Source organism: Oryx dammah, unplaced genomic scaffold (genome assembly GCF_014754425.2).
Source record: "Oryx dammah isolate SB20612 unplaced genomic scaffold, SCBI_Odam_1.1 HiC_scaffold_26, whole genome shotgun sequence".
Taxonomy (NCBI): domain Eukaryota; kingdom Metazoa; phylum Chordata; class Mammalia; order Artiodactyla; family Bovidae; genus Oryx; species Oryx dammah.
In genome coordinates, this window is record NW_024070210.1 from 65101656 (window position 1) to 65128149 (window position 26494).

General features: G+C 42.6%; 1 protein-coding gene across 1 annotated transcript in view; it reads left to right on the plus strand.

Annotated features, from left to right (window-relative positions):
• Positions 1-643: 643 nt before the first annotated feature.
• The window catches only part of EHD4 (EH domain containing 4), an 88187-nt gene continuing 62336 nt past the window's right edge, over positions 644-26494 (plus strand). Inside the window, exons 1-2 of the mRNA XM_040226878.1 lie at positions 644-1025; positions 23667-23843. Of these exons, the coding sequence (XP_040082812.1) occupies positions 793-1025; positions 23667-23843 (410 nt within the window). The 5' untranslated portion in view covers positions 644-792. The remainder of the gene's footprint in view (positions 1026-23666; positions 23844-26494) is intronic.

The window sequence follows — 26494 nt, forward strand, 5'->3', positions numbered from 1 at the left end:
GTTGTAATAATGAGGATAACTAAACCTTCAAATTGACAGAAAATCACATAAAGAAAACTAAGGGCAAAAAGCCTTCACTCGATCCAGAAGTTTGTGGAGGCAGCGTGGAGAAACATTTACCCAAGTAGATTGAAGTCTACTATCCCAACTTCAAATTTGGTCAATTACGTCCTTGAGTCAGGGTTTCCTCACAGATAAAGTCAGAGAAATAATAAGCTGCCCGTAGGTAGAAAGAACCCAACTGTTAACTTTTTAAACTTTTGTCCACAGCATCGTAGGGCTGGGATGAAAAAACGTCCCAGGAAACTAAGCAGGCTCCAGAGGCGCGCGCGAGCGTGTGTGTGTTTCTTTGCCAGCTCAGATTTGCCCGGAAATCTACGCCACCTGGCTAGAGGTGGGGCGCGGGCAACCAACCACACCCGGCCCCTCGGTTCGCCAGTCTGCGCTGGCAAGTTAGAGAAACACCCTCTTCCTCGCCCAGTCCTCCAGAAAGACTTCGTCATCAATAATTCATTAAGACACTCGTCTCCATTGGCTGGCGCCTCCACTGGGCCGGCAGCGGTCCAATGAGACAGGACTTGAGAGACCCTTCTGAATAATGAACACACTCCCGTGACGTAGCCACCGGAGACTGGCTGAGATGGCGCGAGGCGGGGCCAGCTCGGGCGGCGGCGAGGGCTGTTGGGGCTGCTCAGTGCCAGCCGGGGAGGGTCGAGCCCGGAGTGGGGTCAGAGCCCGGGACCGACACTGAGAGGGCGAGCGCGGGGCACAGAAGAGCGGGCCGGCGGCAAGATGTTCAGCTGGTTAGGGCGGCAGGCGGGCGGGCGCGGAGGTGCGGGCGCGGACCCGGTGCAGACCGTGACGGGTGGCCTGCGCTCGCTCTACCAGCGCAAGGTGCTGCCGCTGGAGGAGGCGTATCGCTTCCACGAGTTCCACTCGCCGGCGCTGGAGGACGCCGACTTTGAGAACAAGCCCATGATCCTGCTGGTGGGCCAGTACAGCACCGGCAAGACCACCTTCATCAGGTAACCCTCCCCGCCCCCTCCGCCCTCCTGCCTGCACACCTGTCTCCGTCACCCAGGTGGAGGCAGTCCTCTTCCCCACGTGCGCGCCTGTTGTCACCAGCCTCCCGTCGGCTTCCTGCAGCGCCCCCTTCTCCTTCGAGGAATCGCCTCTCCGCCGCTTTCTCCAGCATCGGCGCGGCCTCAGGTTCCCCGTCCGAGCGCGGTGCCCCGGTGTCTGAAGCCCTGCCCCGGGACCGGCCGCCGAAGAGAGGGCAGGCTCTCCCTACGCGGCCGAGAGGGTCCTCAGAACCAACCCCCCCCCCCCGCCCCCGCCCGCGGCCCCGTCTCTGCTTACTAAGAGCCCTCCTTCCTTGCGTTTGGAAAGCCACTCCTCTGACTGGCTTTATCTTGTCACCCCAGCCTCGGAGCCCCGGGATGGGAGCAAAAGCAGGGCTATAATAAGCACCTTCTTGACGAGCGAGTGAGACCAAGGGCTGGAAATGGGGACAAAAGTGTGGGGTGTCAGAATGGATTATTGAGTCAAGTTGGAAAGTTAAGCCCTAGCACAGTGCCCGGCGTATAACTATCTATTGAATGAAAGAATGGCAACAGTAGAGGGTATTGCCCACGCCCCCTTCCATTGCGGCCCTGCATCCCGCCCCCAACACTGTTCAGGGAGACCGAGTAGAGAGGCCGCCTTCATTCAGCTCGTGCACAGCCTCTCTTTATCCTGCCATAGGAAGTTAGCTGTGTGTAGCCGCCGAACCAGCCAGCGCCCAGTGGAGCTCAGGGGGAGTGTCATATTACTACTGGTTAGTTTCCATTTCTTAGGTGGGTCATTCCCTTCTCCGTCACCCTTGACAACTGAAAATATTTGTCATGCTTGCCATGTCTCCAAAAGCAAACAATTACTCTGGATGCCTTGACATTCAAATCATATAGGTCCCTCCGAAGTGGTTTTTAATGGGAAATAATTTACATTGTAACAGATTGCTTTTTGACGAGGCTATTTTACTTTTAAAGCAGCTGGCATATTAAGACTCTCTTTGATTAGGAGACTTGTTTTCCTGGGTTAAACTGTGTGTCCATTGAAACAGTGATCATTTTAGGTTCTGGGCCAGGGTTTTGGAAATTGTAAGTTTTTTCATCATTGATGATCAACAGGTGTTCAGAAAACTGCATCTATATTTGGATACATGCCATTTCTATTAAGTAGCGGCCTCTTTTTCTGGGTTCCAGTGACCTATAGTTCCTACAAATAGAGTTGTCACTACAGAAAATATGTTCAATCCAAAGCTGCAGCTACACGATGAATTAATTCAGCAAAGCAAATAGACTATATTGAAATATAGTTCTTGAAAGTAAGTTGAATGTAAAGGAAGATGGAAGAAAATACTTTTAAATTGCTTTATTTGGTGCTTTTTAGTAAGCTGAAAATAGTATTAAATATGTCACCTAAGACACTCAAAATGAACCTAGAAATATTACATAAACTGATACCTTGAAAGATGTTATAAAATACACTTAAGGGCTCAGTAATACTAACCAATTTAAGTATATAGGCCTATGAAGCATTATGTAGCACAAGAGTGGGAGGTAGACCTTTTGAAATATACAGATAAAGGATAAGAAGGTAAGCATTGTTATAATTAAAATAGTCTCAGCATTGGTGATGGCCTGTTCAGAGCACCCTGAGTAGTTCCTCCCATCTGTCCTTGGCATGAGATTGTGTGATTAGGGAGCTACTGTTAATACTGTGTCAACCTGGATATTATTTGGTCCTATCTCTGCTCCCACAGCCTGGATAATAAGCAAATCTAAGGCAGGAGAACAAACCCACGGAAACATGTATCCATCTTTTTTTCATCTTATTGTTCTTCTGTCTCATCATTTGGGGGAACTTTGTGGAATAGCTAAGCATAGTTTGAAGAAGGATTGGGAATTTGGTGACTATCCAAGGACTTCAGGTGGCTCAGTGGTAAAGAATTCACCTGCCAAGCCGAAGACACAGGTTCGATCCCTGGGTCACTCCAGTATTCTTACCTGGGAAATCCCATGGACAGAGGAGCCTGGTAAGTTACAGTCCATAGGTTCGCAGAGTCACTCACGACTTATCGACTAAACAATGACTCCATCCAAATGAACCACTTCTCAGGAGGCCCTGGAGCCCCCACGTACAACGCTACAGTGAGAAAGGAGTCACCCTATCAGGAAGTCACTTGCTTCTGAGACCTTCCCTGGCCTAAGTGACTTGGTTGTTAGGCACCAGACACAAAAGTGGGCCTGTGAGGGCGGAAGAAACTCAGGGTATACCAGAAGGTTGGTGAGGCTCCGGAGACCTGAGTTTGATTTCAGAGTGGGGCTAGGAGGAAAAGATTCAACTTCTGGAAGGAAAGACCCAAACAAAAGGGCAGCTGCCGTCTAGAGTCCTACACTGGTACTGGGGGCCGGAAGTGTTGACCCAGGTGCTGGTCATCCTGGAACCTGCCTGCATCTGTGGCTGTCTTTTCTCTGAGGCTGGTCAGTGCCTGGGTGTTTTGTTTCTAGCCGGTAAGCACTGGAAGCTCATAACTGCTGATAGGATGCACCTGTCTACATAGTCAGAGATTCTTATCCACCTGGCTTCCTGCACATCCCCAGAGGTCACTGGTTACACAGAGCCTGCACTAATACAGAGGGAAACTTCTCTCCTCATGAAGTCACTCAGCAAAGTCTTTGATATACATTCCACCTTTGATGAAACCTTACTCTTCCTTCCTTTGGTTGCATAACCGGGAAGAATTGAGAGCCCCATTGAAACATGGTGAGCCAGGACTTTGACCAAGAGTGTGGTGTTGTAAGTGTGTGCTGTGTTCTAATTAAAAGGTCTCCTAGGGACTTCCCTAGTGGTCCAGTGGTTAAGACTGTGAGCTTCCACTGCAGGGGGTGTGGGTTCCATCTCTGGTCAGGGAGCTAAGATCCTGCCAGGCAGAGTGGCCAAAAAAAGCAAAAAACAAAAACCCTCCTAAATAGAGTGGATGGAGAGTCTGAGTGTCAGGATGCTATGCTCACTATGGAAGATGACCCTGAGGGGCCCAAATGCAAGGAAGAGGATAGATAGAGTTTTGATGGACTCTCCTCACATGGGTCACAAAGCTGGCCCAGAACTTCAGGAGATGTTTGCCAAAGTCCTTTTGGGGTAGAAGCAGAACAGTCTATTGTCTCATTGACAGTTTTATTTCTCAGAAGGCTTGAGGATGCAATGGTAGGAACTGGTGCTGCTCTGCCTCTGGGCAGCAAGAAAGAATTGGCCAGAGAAGGAGAAGAGATGGGCATGGGAAAAGTGGCCAAGTCATGGTAGACTGTTAACAGCTAATGAAAGCTGAATATTGGCCTCAGCCAGACTTGGATCCAAAACCTGAGGAAAATAGAGTTCAGAGATTCCCCTAGAAAATCCCTGGGCCCAGATGCTCTGAGGGAAGACATTTCCCCTGAGATGTGAAGTGAAGCCGCTCAGTCGTGTCCGACTCTTTGCGACCCCATGGACTGTAGCCTATCAGGCTCCTCCGTCCATGGGGTTTTCCAGGCAAGAGTGCTGGAGTGGGGTGCCATGATGTGAGGTTCACCAAAAATCAGTTCAAGCCACACAATTGCAACTTCTGGTTTTTAAGAGCTCCACTTTCTCTCTTCTTCCTACACTCTTGTCCTGTTCTCTTAAAAAAATTTCTTCTAATGAGGAAAAAAGAAGGAAGTCACTATAGGTTTTTAAAGGGTCGAGAATAAGACAATAAGGCAAGAAAAAGGGATGGAAGGCATGTAGATTGGAAAGAAGTAAAAACATCTCTATTCACAGAGAACATGATCTTGTATGTAGAGAAATCCTAAGGATTAGGAAAAGCCTTCAAGAACTGTTAAAATAAGTGCAGTAAGTTGTCAGGATACAAGATTAATATACAGGATCAGTTATATTTCTATGCACTAGCAATGAACAATCTGAAAATGAAATTAAGAAAACAATTCCACTTATAATAGTACCTTAAAAATAAAACACTTTAGGAATATATTTAACAGAAGTAATGCAGAACTGTAAAACTTTGTTGAAAGAAACTAAAGAAAACCTTAAAAAAAAGGAAAGACATTCCATGTTCATGGGTTGAATGACAATGTTTTTATTTTTTACTTATTTATTTATTGGCTGTGCTGGGTCTTTGATATTGTGCGAGGGCTTTCTCTAGTTGTGGTTTGAGGGCTTCTCACTGCAGTGGCCTCTCGTCTGGAAGCATGGGCTCTAGAGCTCATGGGCTTCAGTATTTGTGGGTATGGGCTTAGTGGCCCCACAGCATGTGGAATCTTCCAGCGCTAGAAATCAAACCTGTGTCCCCTGCATTGGCAGGCAGATTCTTAACCACTGGACCACTAGGGGAGTCCGACAATATTTTTAGAATGGCAATAATACTCCAAGTGATCTTCAGAGTCACTGCAATCCCTAGCAAAATCCCAACTGCCTTCTTTGTCGAAATTGACAAGCTGATCCTAAAAAGTCACATGGAATTGTGAGGGGTCCAGAATAGCCAAAACAATCTTGGGGGAAAAAACAACAATATTCAATTTCTCATACTTCTGATTTCAAAACTCACCACAAAGCTACGGTAAACAGGAAAGTATGGCACTAGCATATGGAGAGACATATCGGTCAGTTGAACAGAATTGAAAATTCAGAAATAAGCCAATACATGTTTGATAAATTTGTTTTTATGAGGGTTTTAAGACACTTCAGTGGGGGAAATATACCTTTCAACAAGTGATAGTGGGACAATGGAATATCCACATTGCAAGGAGAATAGAAAGTGACTTCTAATGGGTACAGGGTTTCCCTTTTGAGTGATAGAAATGTTCTGAAGTTAGAGGTAGTTAGTTGTACAACTTCATGAGGATACTAAAAACCACAGAATTGTGCCCTTTAAAAGGGCGAATTTTATGGTATATGAATTATATCTCAATAAAATTATGAAACAATTCAGTCTTTCAGTATTAAGCATCCTATGATTTAATTTCCATAAATTCTACAGTTAGTGCCCATCAAGTAATTTCTGCATCTGTGCAGTAATTTAAAATGAAAATGGATGCCAGAAAAAAAAAAAAAAAAGAAAATGGATGCCAGAAAGAAAACACAAAAAAAAGTGGAAACAAGCTAAAAGAAAACCAAGGACAAAAGGAACTAAGGAGTAGATCTGAGAAAAAGCAGTGTCACCATTGCAATCCCTATTTGTTTTTTTTCTTTGTATATCCTTGTCAGTGTATAAACGTTCATTCTTCATAACGCTCAGGTTACTAAAATCACAGTGTGATGTTTTCCTATAAAACGCTTGATAAAGCAGTTATGTTTTAAAACTTTGAATATTAAATATAGCATTAATGGGGAAAAGGCAGGCAGGGGTTCCATGGACAAGGATGAAAACAAGGTTGGTAGATAATACGAAGCATTAAGAAGCTGAAGTGAGGGGGCTGAGGCAATATGCCCCCTCAGACCAAAAAAAAAAAAAAAAAGAAATGCCTCAGACAATAAAAAAAAGCGTTTTTAGGTATGATTAGAACAAGAAAAAGAATCAGGAAGCGATAGGCTGAAGCCTGGGACTCTTGTTGGAACGTTAACAAAAAGCAGAACTACTCAGCTATTATTTTGCTTCCTCCTTTTCTCTCAAAGAAAGTGCTCCAGACATGGTAGAAGGGAGCCCAGGCGTGTTTGAGAGGAACTCAGACCAGACGAGGAGCTCTCTAGGGCCTGCCACAGGCAAGACCCAGGAAATACCCAGGTGGATAGATGGATGGGAGGTCCTTGTAGGAAGAGCTTGCAGTTGTGCCCAAAGAAAACTCTGTTCTGTGATTTGTAAGAAATAATGAAGAATATGAAAAGTATCAGAAAGTTGGAAGCAGGCAAATGTTCAGTTTTCAAAAAAGAGCAGAAATATTTTAAGGACAAAGCTCTACTCTATTCCTTTGATAAGCTCTAGATTCAGCTATTAAAGAGAAGTGAAGGTACTCAGTAGAAGGCAGGCTGGTTCACCCACTGAAAAAGAAAAATTCCTCTAGGGAAACACTGGGGGCCCAGTTGGGTGGTTCTTACCGTCATTCAAGTGCTAGACCCCAAAAATCGTAGTCTTGTGTGCCAAATACCATGCCTTTTGCAGATCTTTCTGAAATACTGAAGTATTTAATTTTCACTATATACACTGTATTTACAGTATACAGTGTAAGCTCATACCTACACAGCCTAGTATTCCTTTCCTCAAATAGTATTGATGTCAGCGATGGGCCCAGCTATCCCAGACTATGGAAGAGGATCAAGCCCTCAGGGCTCTGGGTGACAAGAGCTGTGACAAAGCACAGGGTGGGGTGGGAGCATAGGAGGGACCCTTCATGCAGGTTTGGAGATTGGAAAAGGCATCTGGGGATACAACTTGGAAGCTGAACCCAGCGGAATGAGCAAAAATTCACAGCCACAAGGGGATAGGGAAGTGAAAGTGAGAAAGTATCCGTGGTGAGGCCCAAGTTTGGCTAACCAAGTGGGTGATTGAGCTGTCCACTGAGGCGAGGAAGAATGAGTTTAGGTTTAAGCCTGTGCATAAGTGGACACCCAGGTGTAGAGTCCAAGAGGGGTCGGACATGTGGGTCTGGAATGAGAGTAAGAGGACCTTGTGGAGGTGCCGGGGAAAATATCACCACGGAGGTGGAGGTGATGCCAGGGAAGGATGGTGGTTCCGAGCCATCTTAGGACTCTTTTGGTTGCAAGTGACAGCAACTCAACTTAAAAAGCCTTAAGTAAAAAGATACACTTTTTCTCACGAAACTGATTGGACCAGAGTGTGCTGGCTTCAGACCCAGCCTGGGACCCCATGTGGTGCCATCAGGACTTGGTCTCTCAGCTCTGCTGTCTTCTCACATTGGCTTCCTTCTCAGGCACTTGCCCATGGGGTGGGCAGACCGTCTCCAATTCCAGACTCACGTTCTGCCAGCTCAGCAACCCCAGTGGGAAAGAAGAGAACCCCTCCACCCATAGTTTGAGCAAGAAGTCTCAAGTTTGAGTTTCATTGGCTCGACTTTGGCTATCTGCCCATCCTTGAGCCAGTCCCTTAAGCTGGGGGGAATGAGTATCCGTGTCTGGAGTGGGGTGGTCAGCCCCTAAGCCTCATGGCCTGATGGTGGGGAGAGGTGGCTCCTCAGAGTACAGCTATCAAAAAGGGGAAATGGATGCTAGACAGGTGAAACAGCAGGTGGTCCCCACAAAAGCCAGGGAAAGAGAGGGGGTGGTCAGCAGCGTCAGCTGCCTCGGGGAAGCAGAACCAGTGAATTAGCCATCAGAAGCCAGGGTGACCTTGGCAAGAGTCAGTAAGTGGTGCTGATGGAAGCCAGGTGACAGTGGGTTGAAGAATGAGTGGGAGGTGAAGCACCAAATATAGAAAATTCTCAGCAGCTGGGCACTGAGGGCGAGGAACCATGCCCTGGTCACAGGCATTCCGGAGGTTTGGTTGATGATCATGATCCTGCAGAGTTAGAAGTTGATAGAAGGGGTGTGTGGAGAGGGAGCAGCTGGTGGTTCAGAAGCCCAGGAGGAGGCAGGACTTGGAGCAAGGGTTCTGAGGGATGGGGTGGTGCAGGACAGGTTGAGTGTGGCATTGGTGGCAGCAGTCCCTGCTTGGGGCGATGCTGTCTGTTGGCCTCTTGTCCACTAATTACATCATCTACCTGACAAAGGGCAGCAGTCCCCGAGGATTAGAAGTGACATCTAGATGCTTACTTCCAAAAGACATTGAAAACACGTTTTTCAAAACCTTGGAGAATTCTGAACTAGAAAGCTGTGGTTCCTGAATCTGTCTGGGGGTCAGAGTCACCAGGAGACCTTCTGAAACAGATTCCAGGGGCTCATCCCAGACCTTGTGAAGTAGAACCTCTGTGAATCAGACTGAAAAATCTGTTTTATTATTATAAACTACCTCTCATGGTGATTTTTAGGCAGCCTCTCCCAAGAAATGTTTGGGAACTATTGCTACACGAATGTTCAGTTGGTGAAATCTATGACACTGGAACCATCAAGCCTGAATAGAGAGGCTCACTATGGTGGACCTTCCATGGCATGTGGTCCAAACTCTGTCTGTTCACATTTTTAACAGATGACATAGATGAAGACATAGAAGTCATGATTACAAAATTGGGGATTGTGCAATAAATACAATTTAATAAACAGCCTTTTTCACTTAAGATGACATAATGAACTGTTTCTTGTGTTATTAAGTCATCTTCAAAAATAGCTAATGTCTGCATCATATTCTATTGTACAGCTTGGAACACTGTTTTTAATTTTTTCCCACTTTTTTAATTGAAGTAGAATTTGTTTACAGTGTTGTGTTAATTTCTGCTGTAGAGCAAAGTGATTCAGTTATAACACACATTCTTTTTATATTCCTTTCCATTATGGTTTATCATAGGATACTGAATATAGTTCTTCGTGCTATACAGTAGGACCTTGTTGTTTATCCATTTCTATGTAATAGCTTACATCTGCTTACCCCAACCTCCCACTCCATTCCTTCTCCAACCCCTTCCCCCTTGGCAACCACAAGTCTCTTCTCTATGTCTGTGAGTCTGTCTGTGTTTTGTACATAGATTCGTTTGTGTTGTATTTTAGATTCCACATATGATATCATATGGTATTTTTCTTTCTTTGACTTCGTATGACCATCTCTAGCTGCATCCATGTTGCTGCAAATGGCGTAATTTCATTTTTATGGCTGAGTAGTATTCCATTCTATATACATACCACATCCTCTCCTCCATTCATCTATCGATGGACATTTAGGTTGTTAATGTATCTTGGCTATTATGAATAATGCTGCTATGAGCATAGGGGTGTGTGTATCTCTTTGAATTACAGTTTTGTCCAGGTATATGCCCAGGGGTGGAATTGCTGGATCATATGATAATTCTATTTTTAGTTTTCTGAGGAACCTTCATACTGTTTTCCAAAGTGGCTATACGAACTTAAGTTTCAGTTCAGTCGCTCAGTCATGTCCGACTCTGTGACCCCATGAACAGTAGCTCACCAGGCCTCCCTGTCCATCACCAACTCCCAGAGTGTACCCAAACTCATGTGCATTGAGTCGGTGATGCCATCCAGCCATCTCATCCTCTGTCGTCCCCTTCGCCTCCTGCCCTCAATCTTTCCCAGCCTCAGGGTCTTTTCAAATGAGTCAGCTCTTTGCATCAGGTGGCCAAAGTATTGAACTTTCATCTTCAACATAAGTCCTTCCAATGAACACCCAGGACTGATCTCCTTTAGGATGGACTGGTTGGATCTCCTTGCAGTCCAAAAGACTCTCAGGAGTCTTCTCAAAAGCATCAATTCTTCAAACCTCAGCTTTCTTTATAGTCCAACTCTCACATCCATACATGACTACTGGAAAAACCATAGCCTTGACTAGATGGACCTTTGTTGGCAAAGTAATGTCTCTACTTTTTAATATGCTGTCTAGGTTGGTCATAACTTTCCTTCCAAGGAGTAAGCGTCTTTTAATTTCATGGCTGCAGTCACCATCTGCAGTGATTTAGGAGCCCAGAAAAATAAAGTCAGCTGCTGTTTCCCCATCTATTTGCCATGAAGTGATGGGACCAGATGCCATGATCTTAGTTTTCTGAATGTTGAGCTTTAAGTCAACTTTTTCACTCTCCTCTCTCACTTTCATCAAGAGACTCTTTGCAATCTTGATTCCAGCTTGTGCTTCATCCAGCCCAGCATTTCTCATGATGTACTCTGCATATAAGTTAAATAAGCAGGGTGACAATATACAGCCTTGACATACTCCTTTTCCTATTTGGAACCAGTCTGTTGTTCCATGTCCAGTTCTAACTGTTGCTTCCTGACCTGCATACAGATTTCTCAAGAGGCAGGTCAGGTGGTCTGGTATTCCCATCTCTTTCAGAATTTTCCACAGTTGATTGTGATCCACACAGTCAAAGGCTTTGGCATAGTCAATAAAGCAGAAATAGATGTTTTTCTGGAACTCTCTTGCTTTTTTGATGATCCAACAGTTGTTGGCAATTTGATGTCTGGTTCCACTGCCTTTTCTAAAACCAGTTTGAACATCTGGAAGTTCATGGTTCATGTATTGCTGAAGCCTGGCTTGGAGAATTTTGAGCATTACTAGCTTATGAGATGAGTGCAATTGTGCAATAGTTTGAGCATTCTTTGGCATTGCCTTTCTTTAGGATTGGAATGCAAACTGACCTTTTCCAGTCCTGTAGCCACTGCTGAATTTTCCAAATTTGCTGACATACTGAGTGCAGTACTTTCACAGCATCATCTTTCAGGATTTGAAATAGCTCAACTGGAATTCCATCACCTCCACTAGCTTTGTTTGTAGTGATGCTTTCTAAGGCCCACTTGACTTCACATTCCAGGATGTCTGGCTCTAGGTGAGTGATCACACCATCATGGTTATCTGGGTCATAAAGATCTTTTTTGTATAGTTCTTCTGTGTATTTTTGCCACCTCTTCTTAATATCTTCTGCTTCTGTTAGGTCCTATGGACCTAACATTTCTGTCCTTTATCAAACCCATCTTTGCAGGAAATATTCCCTTGGTATCTCTAATTTTCTTGAAGAGATCTCTAGTCTTTCCCATTCTATTGTTTTCCTCTATTTCTTTGCACTGATTGCTGAGGAAGGCTTTCTTATCTCTCCTTGCTATTCTTTGAACTCTACATTAAAAAAGGTATATCTTTCCTTTTCTCCTTTGCTTTTCTCTTCTCTTCTTTTCACAGCTATCCCACTAATAGTATTTATATTCCCTCCAGCATTTATTTGTAGACAGCATTTATGTTTAATGATGGACATTTTAACTGGTGTGAGGTGGTACCTCATTGTGGTTTTAATTTCCTTTTCTCTAAGAGTTAGCGATGTTGAGCATATTTTCATGTGCCCACTGGCTATTTGTTTGTTTTCTTAGGAGAAATATCTAGTTTTTAATTGGGTTAGGTATTTTGTTGTTGTTGAGTTGTATGAGCTGTTTGTATATTTTGGAGATTAAGCCCTTGTCAGTCACATTATTTGCAAATATTTTTTCCCATTCCATAGGTTGTCTTTACATATTTTTTGTTAATTTGTTCGTTTTTGTTTTTAATGGTTTCCTTTGCTCTGCAAATCTCGTAAGTTTGATTAGGTCTCACATGTTTATTTTTGTTATTATTTCTATTGCCTAAGAAAACATTGGTCTGAATTATGTCAGAAACTGTTTTGCCTATACTCACTTCTAGGAGTTTTATGACATCATGTCTTATGTTTGGATCTTTAAGCCATTTTTAGTTTGTTTCTGTACATGTTGTAAATCAGCTTCATTGATTTACATGCATCTGTCCAACTTTCCCAGCACCACTTCCTGAAGAGACTTTTTCCGTTTTATATTCTTACCTCTTTTGTCAAAGATTAATTGCCTATAGGTGTGTGGGTTTATTTTTGTGCTCTCTGATCTGTCCCATTGATCCATATGGCTGTTTTTGTACCAAACCACCGTGTTTTGATTACTGTAGCTTTGTAGTATTGTCTGGGTCTTTTATGGTGCCACGGGGTCTTCCCAGGCGACTCAGTGGTAAAGAATCTGCCTGCCAAGCAGGAGACACAGGTTCAATCCCTGGGTCAGGAAGATCCCTGGAGAAAGAAATGGCAACCCACTCTAGTATTCTTGCCTGGGAAATCCCATGGACAGGGGAGCCTGGTGGGCTCTAGTCCATGGGGTCACAAAAGAGTCAGACACAACTTTGCAACTAAACAACAAGAACAACAGATACATTTTGGGATTATTTGTTCTAGTTCTATGAAAAATCTCATGGATAATTTGATATGGATTGTATTAAATCTGTAGATTGCTTTGGGTAGTATGGCCATTTTAACAGTGCTAATTCTTCTAAGAGCATGATACTATCTTTCCATTTCTTTGAATCCTCTTTAATTTCTTGTATTAATGTTTTATAGTTCTCAACATATAATTCTTTCACCTGTTTAGTCAGGTTTATTCCTAGGGGTGTGTGTATATGTATATATGTATATATATATATATATATATATATATATGTATGTATGCATACTTCTTTTCTGATATGTCATTGTTAGTGTAAAGAAATGCAGTCAATTTCTGAATGCTAATCTTTTATCCTGCTACTTTGCTGAATTCATTTATTAGAGCAATAATTTTTGTGTGAAGTCCTTAGGACTTTCTATATATAATATCATGTCATCTGCGTATAGTGACAATTTTACCTCCTCTCTTCCAATTTGGATACGTTTTATTTCTTTTTCTTGTCTGATTGCTGTGGCTAGGACTGCCAATACTATGTTGAATAGACATGAAAGTGGGCTTACTTGTCTTGTTCCAGATTTTATTGGAAAGGTTCTTTGCTTGTTACCACTGAGTATCATATTGGTTGTAAGTTTATCATAAATGGCTTTTATTATGTTGAGGTGTAGTCCCTCTTTACCCACTTTGGTGAGAGTTTTTATCATGAATTGATGTTGAATTTGCAAAAAACAATTTGTCAAATGCTTTTTCTGCATATATTGAGATGATCATGTGGTTTTTCACTTTTATAATGTGATATATTACATTGATTGATTTGTGTATGTTGAACCATTCTTGTGAACTTGGGATGAATCCTACTTGGTCATGTTGGACCATGTTGGTATTGTTGGATTCAGTTTGCTAGTATTTTGTTGAGAATTTTTTCATCTATGTTCATCAAAGACCTTGGCCTCTAATTTTCTTTTTTGGTGGTATCTTTGTCTGATTTTATGGGTGTTATGCCTACATAGAATGTCTTTGTGAGTGTTCTCTAGTCTTCAGTGTTTGGGAAGAGCTTGAGAAGAATCACTGTAAGTTCTTTATTTGGTAGAACTCGCTTGTGAAGCTGTCTGGTCTTGGACTTTTGTAGCGAGTTTGTTTTAGAGTCTATTTGGTCTATTTAAATTATGTTTCTTCTTGATTAGGTTTTGGTGGGCTGTATGTTTCTATAAAATTGTCCATTTCTTCTGGGTTATCAAATTTGTTGGCATATAATTGTTCATAGTATTCTCTTAAGTTTTTTTGTATTTCTGTGGTATTGGTTGAGATTTCTCCTTTTTCATTTCTTATTTTATTTGGGTTCTCTCCCTCTTCTTGGTGAGTCTGGCCAGAGACTTGTCAATTTTGTTTACCCTTTTTGATTTCTTGATTTTTTTCTGTTCTTTTTTTAATTTCTATTTTATTTTTTCCTCTCCGTTGTTTATTATTTCCTCCTTCTGCTAACTTCAGGTTTTGTTTGTTCTTCTTCGTCTGGTTCTTTTAAAATGTTAGGTTAAGTTGTTTATTTGAGATTTTTGAAGAAAGCCTATATTGCTATGAACTTCCCTCTAAGAACTGCTTTTGCAGCATCCCATCGATTTTGTGTAGCTGTGTTTTGTCATTTGTCTCAAGATATTTTTTAATTTCCTTTTTGACTTCTTTGTTGACACCTTGTTTTCTTAGTAGCATGTTGTTTAGTCTCCATGTAATTGTTTTTTTCTCATTTTCCCTTGGTTGGTTTCTAGTTCATGTTGTTGTGGTCAGAGAAGATGCTTGAAATAATTTCTGTACTCTTAATTATTTGTGGTTAGTTTTGTGCCTTAGTATGTGGTCAGTCCTAGAGAATGTTCCATGTGCACTTGAAAAGAATGTGTATTGTGTTTGTGGGGAGATACAAGGAAGGAGCCTGGTGGGGTCACAAAGAGTCGGACACGACTGAGTGACTTCACTTTCACTTTCAAAAATATGTTTAGTCTAACTTCTACTGTATCATTTAGAATCTCTTGCTTTATTGATTTTCTGTCTAGGAGATCTGTCCATTGATGTGAGTGGGGTGTTAAAGTCTACTATTATTGTATTCTTATCAGTTTCTCCCTTTGTGTCTGTTAGTATTTGTTCTATATATTTGAGTGCTCCTATATTAAGTGCATACATGTTAGTAAGTGTAAAATCCTCTTCTGTATTGATCCTGTTATCATTATATAGTCTTTATCTTTCTTTATAGTCTTAGCTTTAAAGTCTATTTTGTCTGATAATAGTATTGTAACTCTTGCATTCTTGTCATTTCTGTTTGCATGAAATATCTTTTTCCATCCTGTCACTTTAAACCTGTGTGTCCTTTGTCTGAAGGTGGGTCTCTTGTAGGCAGCATTTGTAGGCCCTTGTTTTTTTAATTTAGTCTACCATTCTGTGTCTTTTGATTGGAGCATTCAGTTCATTGGCGTTTAAGGTAATTATTGAGGTATATGTATTTATTCTCATTTTTAAACCTTGTTTCCCAGTTGATTTTTTGTTTCTTCTTTGTTCCTTTCTGTTTTTTTCTTTTTGTGGTTTGATTTCCTTTTATGCTTCTGTTCTGTTTAATTTTTGTGAATCTATTTTATATTTTTGATTTGTGATTGTCCTGTTTATCAAGTATATTAACCCTTTCCTTTATCTGCTTGTTTTAGATTGATAGTCGTATAAGCTCAAACAATTCTGAAAAGAAAATCTGTTTTCTCTTTCTCTCCTCCTGCACATTTTATGATGTTAATCCCCTTTTTTACATCTTCATGTTTATCTTTTTGCTATTACTTGTGTTTATCATTACTTCTACAAATAGGTGTGTTTTTTTTTCTTTTTCATCTGAATTCTGGCTAATTTAAGTGATTTACTTTCCAATTGTGATTTCTTCCTTCCTATATCTTTCTGCTTTTCTAGTTAGAGAAGACCTTCCAATATTTCTTTTAGGACAGGTTTAGTATTGCTGTATTCTTTTAGTTTTTGCTTGCCTGGGAAATTCTTTATTTCTCCTCCTATTCTGAATTATAATCTTGCTGGGTAGAGTATTCTAGGTTGCAGGTTTTTCCCTTTCAAGACTTTGAATATATTTTCCCACTTTCTGGCCTGCAGTGTTTCTGTAGAGAAATCAGCTGATAGCCTTACGGGGGTTCCCTTGTAATTAACCTTTTTTTCTCTCTTGCTGCCTTTAGAATCCTCTATCTTTAATTTTTGCCATTGTTAATGTGTTTTAGTCTACATCTGTTTGGGTTTGTCTTATTTGGGACCTCTGTGCTTTCTGTATCTGGACATCTGTTTCCTTTAGGTTTGGGAAGTTTTCAGCCATGATTTCTTCAAATACATTTTCAATCCCCCTTTCTCTTTCTTCTCCTTCTAAATTCCTATTATGTGCAGAATAGCCCACTTTATGTTATCCCATAGGTCTTTTATAGTGCTTTCATTTTTTTTTTTCATTTGGCTTTCTGTCTGCTGTTTTGATTGAGCGATTTCCATTATTCTATCTTCCAGCTCACTTATTTGATCTTCTGCATTATTCATTCCACTGTTCAGTGCCTTTAGCTCAGCTTTTGTCTCAGAAAATTAATTATTTAATTGTTCTTGTCATCTCCTTATAGTTTCTAGGTCCTTTTTACAGCAATCGTCATTTCTTCATTCCTTAAGAAATTTAAGGATAGCTTAATTCCTTCAGTATTTTCGTTACTTCTTTTTTGAACCCAGTGTCTTATTAGACTGAAGAAGTCTGCTTTATTGTGTGTTCCTACAGGGGAGTTCTCCTGGTCTTTAAAAACTTATTGACCAGAGACATACTACTATGTCTTTTGTTACCCAAACATTATTGACTAGAGATGTTTCAGTGTTCACTTGTATAACAAATCACTGGCCACAGGCATTAGTTTTTGGGAGGATCCTCTGGTCAGTAATGTATTAGCTGGGAGTGGTTCCTCTGCCTCTTCACTGTGCTTATATTTCTCTTACTCCATGAGTTTAGGAGAAACAGTTATCTCCTGTAGTCTTGGAGGGCTATTTATATGAGGGAGTATCCCTGCATAACTTGTGTGGGTTTTAATATATTTTTGGTGTGATGACTGTTTTTGGTTTGGATGCTTGCCTTCCTTTTCCTCGGCATGTGCTGACTGTTATCCCCTTGATATAGGGTGTGTAGACGCAGATGCGGGCCCTCCTCATGGAAGCATGTTTGATTCCAGTAGACTTCCTTTCCCTTTTTTCTCCTTTCCATTTCTTCCACCCTGCTTCCAGAGTAGCATGGAAGGTGGAGAGGAATAGCTGCAGATTATGGCATAGACTAGACATCAGCGTGCCTTCAGCACATCCCAACCCCAAGGAATTTAAATTCCACTCACAGCTGGGAAAATAGAGTTGTGAAAGGCTTTACCCAGCAAATTCCAGATTCTTGGTCCAACAGGCCATTCCAGTTTCTTGCTCCACTCTCTTAGTAGGTAGATTGGTTACAAGGATGATGTCATCTGAACAAGCAGTCTTGGTAATAATATGTCAATGCTTTAATTAAGGGAAAGACAAAAATGAAACAAAAACTTAGGTTTCACACTTAAGTAAGACAGAGTTTTAAAATGGAAGTAAGTCTGGCCTGACTTAGTTTTTCAGTAACTCAAAGAAGATTAAATATTTAACGTTATCTTGTAATAACCTTTCATGAAGTATTAAGTGCCATAAAAAAAAAGTTGAACGCTGAAGAATTGATGCTTTTGAACTGTGGTGTTGGAGAAGACTCTTGAGAGTCCCTTGGACTGCAAGGAGATCCAACCAGTCCATCCTAAAGGAAATCAGTCCTGGATATTTGTTGGAAGGGCTAATGCTGAAGCTGAAGCTCCAATACTTTGGCCACCTGATGCAAAGAACTGACTCACTGGAAAAAACCCTGATGCTGGGAAAGATTGAAGGCAGGAGGAAAAGGGGATGACAGAGGATGAAATGGTTGGATGGTATCACCAACTCGATGAGTTTGAGCAAGCTCTCAGTTGGTGATGGACAGGGAAGCCTGGCGTGCTGCAGTCAGTGGGGTTGCAAAGAGTCAGACACAACTGAGTGACTGAACTGAGCTTAATGAAGTATGAAGGTGAAAGTGAAGTGGCTCAGTTGTGTACAACTCTTTGTGACCCTGTGGACTGTAGCCCACCAGGCTCCTCCATCCATGGGATTCTCTGGGCAAGAATACTGGAGTGGGTTGCCATTTCCTTCTCCAGGGGATCTTCCTGACCCAGGGATCGAACCCAGGTCTCCTGCATTGCAGGCAGATGCTTTAACCTCTGAGCCACCAGGGAAGCCCAGTATAATATGTAAAAATACTAAATCACTATGCTGTACACATGAAACTAATATAATGTTGTAAATCAGCTATACTTCAATAAAAATAAATAGGCTAAAATTGTTTTTGGAAAAGACCCTAATGTTGGGAAAGATTGAGGGCAGGAGAAGAAGGGGGCGACAGAGGATGAAATAGTTGGATGGCATCATTGATACAATGGACCTGAATTTGAGCAAACTCCTGGAGATAGTGAAGGACTGGGAAGCCTAACATGCTGTAGTCCATGAGGTTGCAAAGAGTAGGACATGACTTAGAAACTGAACAACAACAACAATTTTGTAGGTGGATATTTGCCCAGAGATATTTATCTCAGCTTTATTTATTTGAAGTATAGTTAATTTGCAATGATGTTACTTTCTAGTGTATAGCAAAGTGACTCCAATATATATATGTGTATGTATACATGTTCAGTTGCATCTGATTCTTTGTGACCCCATAGTCTGCAGGCTTCTCTGTCCGTGGAAATTTCCAGGCAAGAACACTAAAGTGGGTTGCCATTTCCTTCTCTAGGGGATCTTCTCAACCAAAGGATCAAACCTGCATCTGCTGCATTGGCAGGAGGTTTCTTTACCACTGAGCCTCCTGGGAAGACCTTATGTGTGTGTGTGTGTGTGTGTGTGTGTGTGTGTGCGTACGCGCACATGTGCACATGCAAATTCTTTTTAAGATTCTTTTCCATTATATGTTTTTATAGGCCATTGACTATAGTTATCTGTGCTATACCATAGCACTTATAGTTTATGTATTTGTATATAGCAATATGTATCTGTTAATCCCAAGCTCCTAATTTACCCTCCCCCCTACCCTTTCCCTTTTGGTAACCGTAAGTTTGTTTTCTATCAACATTATTTCTAATAGCAAGAAATGGGAAGTTGTTTCAATACACAACTATAAGGAAATGGCAAACTAAATTGATACATACTCACTTCAGAATAGTATGCAGCCATTAAAAATTTTTTTCTTCCAATTTTTAATGGCATGAGGAATAACTAATGATGAAAAGTCTAGATGCAAAGTTGTTTAAATGCTTTGGTCTCAATTTTATAATGAAAAAATACTTGCAGAAAATTATGAGATGGAAATATATCAACATGTTAAGAATTAATCATTATCCTATATTAATGTTCTCTGCAAGCTGCTTAGCTTGTCATAAACACAGTTTTTTTCTTCTATAAGCTAGGGTTAAAAATACCTCCTCCAGCAACAATGAGGCTGAAGTGATAAAGCCTATGTGTAAATTGCCTTATAAACTGTATGACATAATCTCATCCATTGTTAGGTGGTATCTGTAAGCAGTGGTGATGGTAGAACTCATTGCTAGGAAATAATTATATATTCTTTACCATTTTAATAAGAGTTTTATGATAGTAAATGTTTGATTCTTCTCCCATTTCCATTTCTTGGTATTAAACATGAAGATAGACAAAGGAAATTGCTTTAAAAGCATCATTTCCAGATTCAGGACAAATCAGAGTTGAAAGACAAACTTTTTCTTTTCAGTCCCTCTCCTAGTGAAATGGTGCATCAGGTATTATCAATAGAAAATACACTGTGTAAAACCCTCCAACATGTTAAGAATCGTTATGCATTTTAACTCAACAGACCTGGATTTAAAAATCAGGAAATAAAACTGTTTCTCTGCTGAACTCAAAAGCTGTACTTCATATATGGTTTAAAACCTTAGTAATACTGAAAGAAACAATTGTTGGAGTTAAATGCACTTTTGAAAAATGTCCCAGATACAGCAATGAATTGAACCTCAAAACTCTCTGCACAGATGCCAGTGTATGCACAAATATTTTAAAATCTTGTTTAGCATGACACAGGCCATTTCTCTAGAATTTGGCTTGAGAATGAAAATATAATGCTCATGGGACTTCCTTGGTGGTCCAGTGGCCAAGATTCTGAGCTCCCAATTCAGGGGACCCAGGTTCAATCCCTGATCAGAGAACTAGATCCTATGTGCTGCAACTCAGACCCAGTGTAGCCAAATAAACAAGTAAATAATATCAATAATAATGTTCATAAAGCACCCCGAATATTTGTGCCTTGTTGCTTTTTGGAGTACTTACTCAATGATTAAATACCAACTAAAAAGTCTTAGATTTGTGTATTTGTTATGATTCACAGAACCCATTCCTACAAATGTGCCTGTTGGATACTGCTAGCCTCTCAAGTCTGATTTAGGACAGGTAGTGCTCTCATGGGACCAATAAGAAATCCTAGGTTCTAATCAACTATTTAATCTATTTGAGCCTTTGTTTTCTCATCTGTGAAATGGGGGTGGGCATAAAAATAGTACCTACCCCATAAGGAACTTACAATGAAATAAGGTTACATTCATATAAAGACTTTAGTACATAACAAGCTCTCAAACATGAGGTATTGTTACTAAAATAATGAATGCCTTTTCCGCTATTCCAAGCCCAGGTGTTTCAGACAAAACCCAGACAGAATGCGTGGGTAAATACTCAGGGGAGATGGAGTTTGTGGCTTGAATTTTGGATATCTGTCATTGAATAATGTGCCTTTTCTAGTTTATTTGCTTATTTTTTAGTTATTCTTAAGCCCATCTTTGAGAAGATGGTGCTTGGGGATGTTGAAGGACTTTTTATTGTTTTGAAGATGTTTTTCTTCCCCGTGTCACAAATGACAATTTTTTCTATAAAGTCAAAGAGAAATTGTCAAACCTCAACAATGGAAAAAGAAAGACACTGTCTACCTATATTCTTGCATGAAAGCTACTCCTTGACATAGGCTGAGCAGGGTGCCAGGAGCCAGTTGGATGAGGCTGAACCATGACCCTCAGCAGACGGACAAAGTGATGTCAGGTCCCCTGCCTGTCTTCCCCGCCACCCCTTCTATCAGCTGCTTGGAATCCAAATGTCTGTCTTGTTTTTCATTGATGACTTGGCTGGAGAGTCTTGGAGCAGTTACTGCTAGAGCTGGCAGCCCTCTTTGAAAACACAGGAAAAGGAGAGCGAGGTGGAACTGGGGACAAAACCCAGCCCAGCGCACAGGATGCCCATGCAGGGGGCTGCGGTAGAGTCTTTTCTGTAGTCTTCCTGTGGCCTTTTGTTCCCTTGAATTCTTGCTATGGCAGAAAACATCACAAAGCCCCTGAAACTTGTAGCTTGGGAATGCCTCTGAGGTGTCCAAAGAAAAAAAGTGTCACAGTTTTCCAGCCTCGTGCGTGCGGCTGGATGGGTAACCTGTTTCAGTGCATCACACCTCAGGATCTGCTCAAATTTTTCCTTTCAATGCTGCTGGGTTTGAACCTCATCTCCTCATTCTCACTTTATTCATGTACTATAGTACTATAGTATTTACTACTGAAAAAGAGCTATGTGTAAGTGGACCTGTGCAGTTCAAACCCATGTTATTCAAGGGTTGACTGTACTTCGTAAATGCTGGATGCTATTATCTGATTTTTTTTGCATTTATTCTAAATTTATGGGATGTATTTAAAGGATATGTCTATTCTGGTGCTCCGCAAGTTCACGGAAATGTTGAAACTTTGAATGATGTTAAAAAAAATTGATCAGTGAAACATTTCAGGTACCACCTGCTGAAAGTACTAAACAATTTCAGTTTTGTTTACAAAGAAAACATGAGTCTAAAGAGTGACTTAATTTCTTATTCTTAGAAAAATGGCAGGATGGTGTTGGATGTTTGGTAGTTCCCTTCTTTCCCTCTATCCCTGGGGATAAAATCATAGGTTCTGGACCTCAATTTGATCAGTCAAGACATTTTAGAAATGAAATGATTTAGGACCAAGTAGACTGTGAGCTGTAGGAATGGAGAGCTGGAAAATGTTGTACAGGTTTCTGCCCTTCAGCCTCCTCCCAGGGTGAAGGGTCATCTCCCTGGCAGGCTAGGGACACAACTCTGTCACCTCAAGCAAGGATTCTCTTCCACTGTCCCCACCCCTGGTCCCCATTCACGGTCCCTGCCAAGTGTCCTCTGAAGGTGCTGTGTTTCTATTTGTTGCTTGATAATGAGTTAAAAGTATTCCAAAACCTCCCTCCTTTATGTTCTCCTTGGTTGCAAAGGAAGGAGGGAGTGGTCCCCCCCTCACCCCCCACCCAGCCCCTGCCATTCCATTTATAATAAACACACCTAAGTGTGTTCCTCCATCATGGAAGGGGAATCTTGGTGGGGAGGAAGAGAGGGGCTCTGTGTGGCTGCCGCTGAATGATATGCCTGTGGGGGTGGCGAGGAACCATTTCCCACAGAAAGAGCACTTTCCCCATCACTGTACCTCTGGCTCCCTTGCCCTACCCCAGCCGTGTCAGTCTAGCACAGGGATCCCCAACCTCCAATATCTAATGCCTCATGATCTGAGGTGGAGCTAATGTACTAATAATAGAAATAAAATGTACAATAAATGTAATGCACTTGAATCATCCCCAAACCATTCCCCCTCCCCACCACCTTCCATGGAAAAATTGTCTTCCACGAAATTGCTTCCTGGTGCCAAAAAGGTAGGAGACTGCTGCTGTAGCGCAGCAATTTGTCTCCTCGGCCCCTGAACGAGGCCCCTCAATGGCACCTGCCAAGGCCGCTGTATACGGGTTAACTGCATGCCTGGGCAACAGGATATGTGAGGGTAAACTCCAGCTGAGAGTTCTGCTCACTAAGCTGTGAGCTGTGGTGCAGGGCTGGGTCTGCCTAAAGGAAGGGACATCTTATTCCAATTTGCACAGAGTGCTAGGGCTGGCCCTGGTGATACCTAATCCGAGCCTTATCAGCCTCTGGGTTGCTACTGAATTCTTTAGAGATTGTCTTCCATGATTACCACCTCCAGGATCCCAAGGGAGCTGTAAAATGCTCAAGAAAGGATGTGGGGCCACGTTGATTGCCAGGGACCAGGAAGGAGATGGTTCCTTATTTCATTCACTGCACTGGGTGCCCTCTGTGGGCAGGCATGGTGTTGGGTGCTGGGAATGTATTACTATGGGCCTGCCTTCAAGACCCATGAACAGAGAAGTGCAGCATCCATAGTGATGGGTGCAGGCGCAGGGTGCCCAGGGCCTACAGAGCAGGTGACCCCAACATGCTCGAGGGACAGGGACACTTCCCTAAAGGAGGTGGACCTGAGCAGGGTCTTCCAGGATGCCTAGGCGCTGACTGCGTCCTCCTCTCTGGAGTAGTAACTATTGTGCCAGTGGAACCATGACCGGGAATTGCTGTGCTGAGCTAAGGTCCACTGGGAGAAGCCCAGCAAGTCTGCAGCATGCCTGCCTCTTTCACTAGGCTCCTTACACTGGAGAGAAAGTAGGTCTGAAGATTTTAAACTTTGAAAATTCGTTATTTGCAGAAGAGTACAATGCCAATCATTCTCTTTTTCCTTGGGGGTTATATTCCAGGTTTTTAAATGATTATGTTTGAAGTTAGTGGCCCCGGCAAGCTTTTTAGCCCCATGCTTTGTGACACCATGCTAAGTTTGTTTTCTTTCTTTTTCCCCCTCTCTCAGATACTTACTGGAGCAAGACTTCCCAGGCATGAGGATCGGGCCAGAGCCCACCACCGACTCCTTCATCGCTGTGATGTATGGGGAAACCGAGGGCAACACCCCAGGGAATGCTTTAGTCGTGGACCCCAAAAAGCCCTTTCGAAAGCTTAGTCGCTTTGGAAATGCTTTCCTCAATCGGTAAGGACCGGCAGACCGCCATCTCTGGACCCGTTGTTTAAAGCTGTTCTTTGAATCTTTGCCAATTATGTGTAAAAGTTCAAAACCAGAAAAACAGAGTATGTGTGTTCTGAAAAAAAGAAGTTATAAGAAAATATGCTTATCATATATAAATATTGGGGAGATTCTCTTAGGAAGTGATCATTTATACCTACTCTAGGTGGCTTCAGAGGACAGAGCTCAGGCCCAGGATTGGACATTACAGGACCACACAGTATAAGGAACAAATTTCTAATAATCTGAACCTCACGGGAAAGGATCGGGTTGCCTTGTGGGGTAGTGAGCTCCCCGTGCTGGCCACATCACATGGTGGCTGGATGGCTAACTCTCAGGCACTGTGTGCCAGGACCTCCTACACAGAGAACTGAGCCCAGAGGGCCACTGAAGCCCTCCCAACACCCAGATTTAACCTTGGTTGTTCCAGGACCAGTCGCCCACCTCGCTGGGTGCCCCTTTGGCTTCTCAGTCCCGTGCTTTGAGCTGCGTCCTCGTTCATTAGAGCCAGGCGGGAGAAACAGAGGCGGGACGGCCACACATTACATCTGTTGCGTGGTCGCTGTCTAACAGAGGTGAGGTCGTAGGGTAGCTGAGGCCCTGCCTGGACTGCAGCAGAGTTGTGTTTATATTGCCTTTCTCCAGAGTTCCCGAGACGCAGTGAGGTCCAGGACAGGACAAGCCCGCGGGTCCTCTTGGACACGGCTCTGCACTTTCAGGCACCCCCTGCTTCTACCTCCCCCTCCTTCTCCCTTTTTGTCACTCCTAGCCTATTTTTTTTTAAAAACCCATTTCTCTTTCTTCTTTGAGTTCCCCTCAACTCCCCGTTTTCCTCTCTTATGAGTCTACCACATGAGTCTCTTTGGTTGCAGGGAGTGGGCTATGGGAGGTTCAAAACCAGGGAGTGGTCTTCCAAACGCCTTTAGGGAGACATGGAAGTAGAGATGACAGATGAAAGACTTGAAACTACATTTCTGCTTTTTAGATTTAAAAAAAAAAAAAAAAAGGAACAGATCCTCCCAGCTGACAGCTGTTCTCCCAGAGGCTGAGAGTTGCGCCTGATTGCACAACTCCAGGGAGTGCCGTTCACAAGGACCATGGGATGAATGACGTGCCAGAGTGCTGTGCAGTGGCTCTGCCGAGAGTGGCCCAGGCAACCTCCACAGGTGCCCTCTGTGAAAAACTCAGCTCTCTAGGGATCGGTACCCTCCCCTAAGAGCTAATCTATGCTCCCAGAGCAAATCACAGAAGGCGTCCAAGTGGCAGCAAGAGAACTCCGCAGCAGGATGAATAGAAATATACAGATGATGTAGATGGAGTCACAGAGAAATTCCATCTGACGGTGACTGACACTGTCCAGATGACTTTCTCCAGCTTCAAAGTTTCTCCTCTAGAAGAAGCACGCTTCTCAACTCCAGAGCAACCTTGCTTGCACCACCGTGTCTCCTTGTAGGAGAAGTAGGGCTTGAGCCCTGGAGGGTGAACCCCAGGGGTCTCTCAGGACGAGTGGACCACAGCTGCGGGGGAGTGGGACAAGAAGCTCCCCCAGCAGGGCCTCCCAGGGGCCAAGGTCACAGGGCAGGCAACAGCCAGCCTTCCTGTCCCAGAACTGGCCCTGGAAGATTCCCGAGGCCCTGGCAAGTGCAAGGCACAGGACCCTTCTCCATGAAAGTCTACCTGGAGCCCCTTGGTTCCATTACTGCTGTCCTTAGTCTTACTCTCTTTTTGCCTGACAAAGGCTTAAGAAAGAAAGAAGCTGCCACCTTTTTCAAACTCCCATTTTATAAAGTCTCTATCCACTAGGGAAAAACAAGGGAGAATGGCTGTTGGCTTTATTTTGGCAGATGACTTACTTCCCTAACATTTATTTTTTTCTCAAATCACAAGCGTACAACAGATGAGTATGGAAAAGAAGCTTTCAGAAAAGATTCTGAATGGCAAGATCCTTTATCTCAGAATTTAAAATTTACTGAAAATAATCCACCCATCAAGTGTTAATTGAATTTGGAATACACAGAAAAGGAATAGCAAATAGTTATATGGCATTTACTATCTGTCTAAACTTTACTGGTGAATTAGCTCTAAATTCTCACAAAAATCCTGTGACATAGGTGTGACTGTTTTCCCCAATGTAAAGAGAAGGAATTGAGACAGAAGCCCATTTAGCTTCCACCAGGTCACTCAACTGATAAGTGGCAGTTCTGGGGATGGGAACCCAGGCCAGCTAGTGACCACTGTGCTCAGCAGCCAAATGGGAGGACTTTGATCTGAGAATCACTGTCTTCTCTCTGTCTAACATTCAAGGCTGTCCTTTATGTAGCCCACCAGCAATGATAAAGATTATATTAATTATGTCCCAAATTTGTTGTTCAGTCACCAAGTTCTGTCTGACTCTCTGCGACCCCCTGGACTGCAGCACACCAGGCTTTCCTGTCCTTCACTATCTCTCTGAGTTTGCTCAGACTCATGTCCATTGAGTCGGTGATGCTATCCAACAATCTCATCCTCTGTTGCCCCCTTCTCCTCCTGCCCTCAATCTTTCCCAGCACTGAGGTCTTTTCCAGTCAGTTGGTTCTTTTCATCAGGTGGCCAAAGTATTGGAGCTTCAACATTAGTCC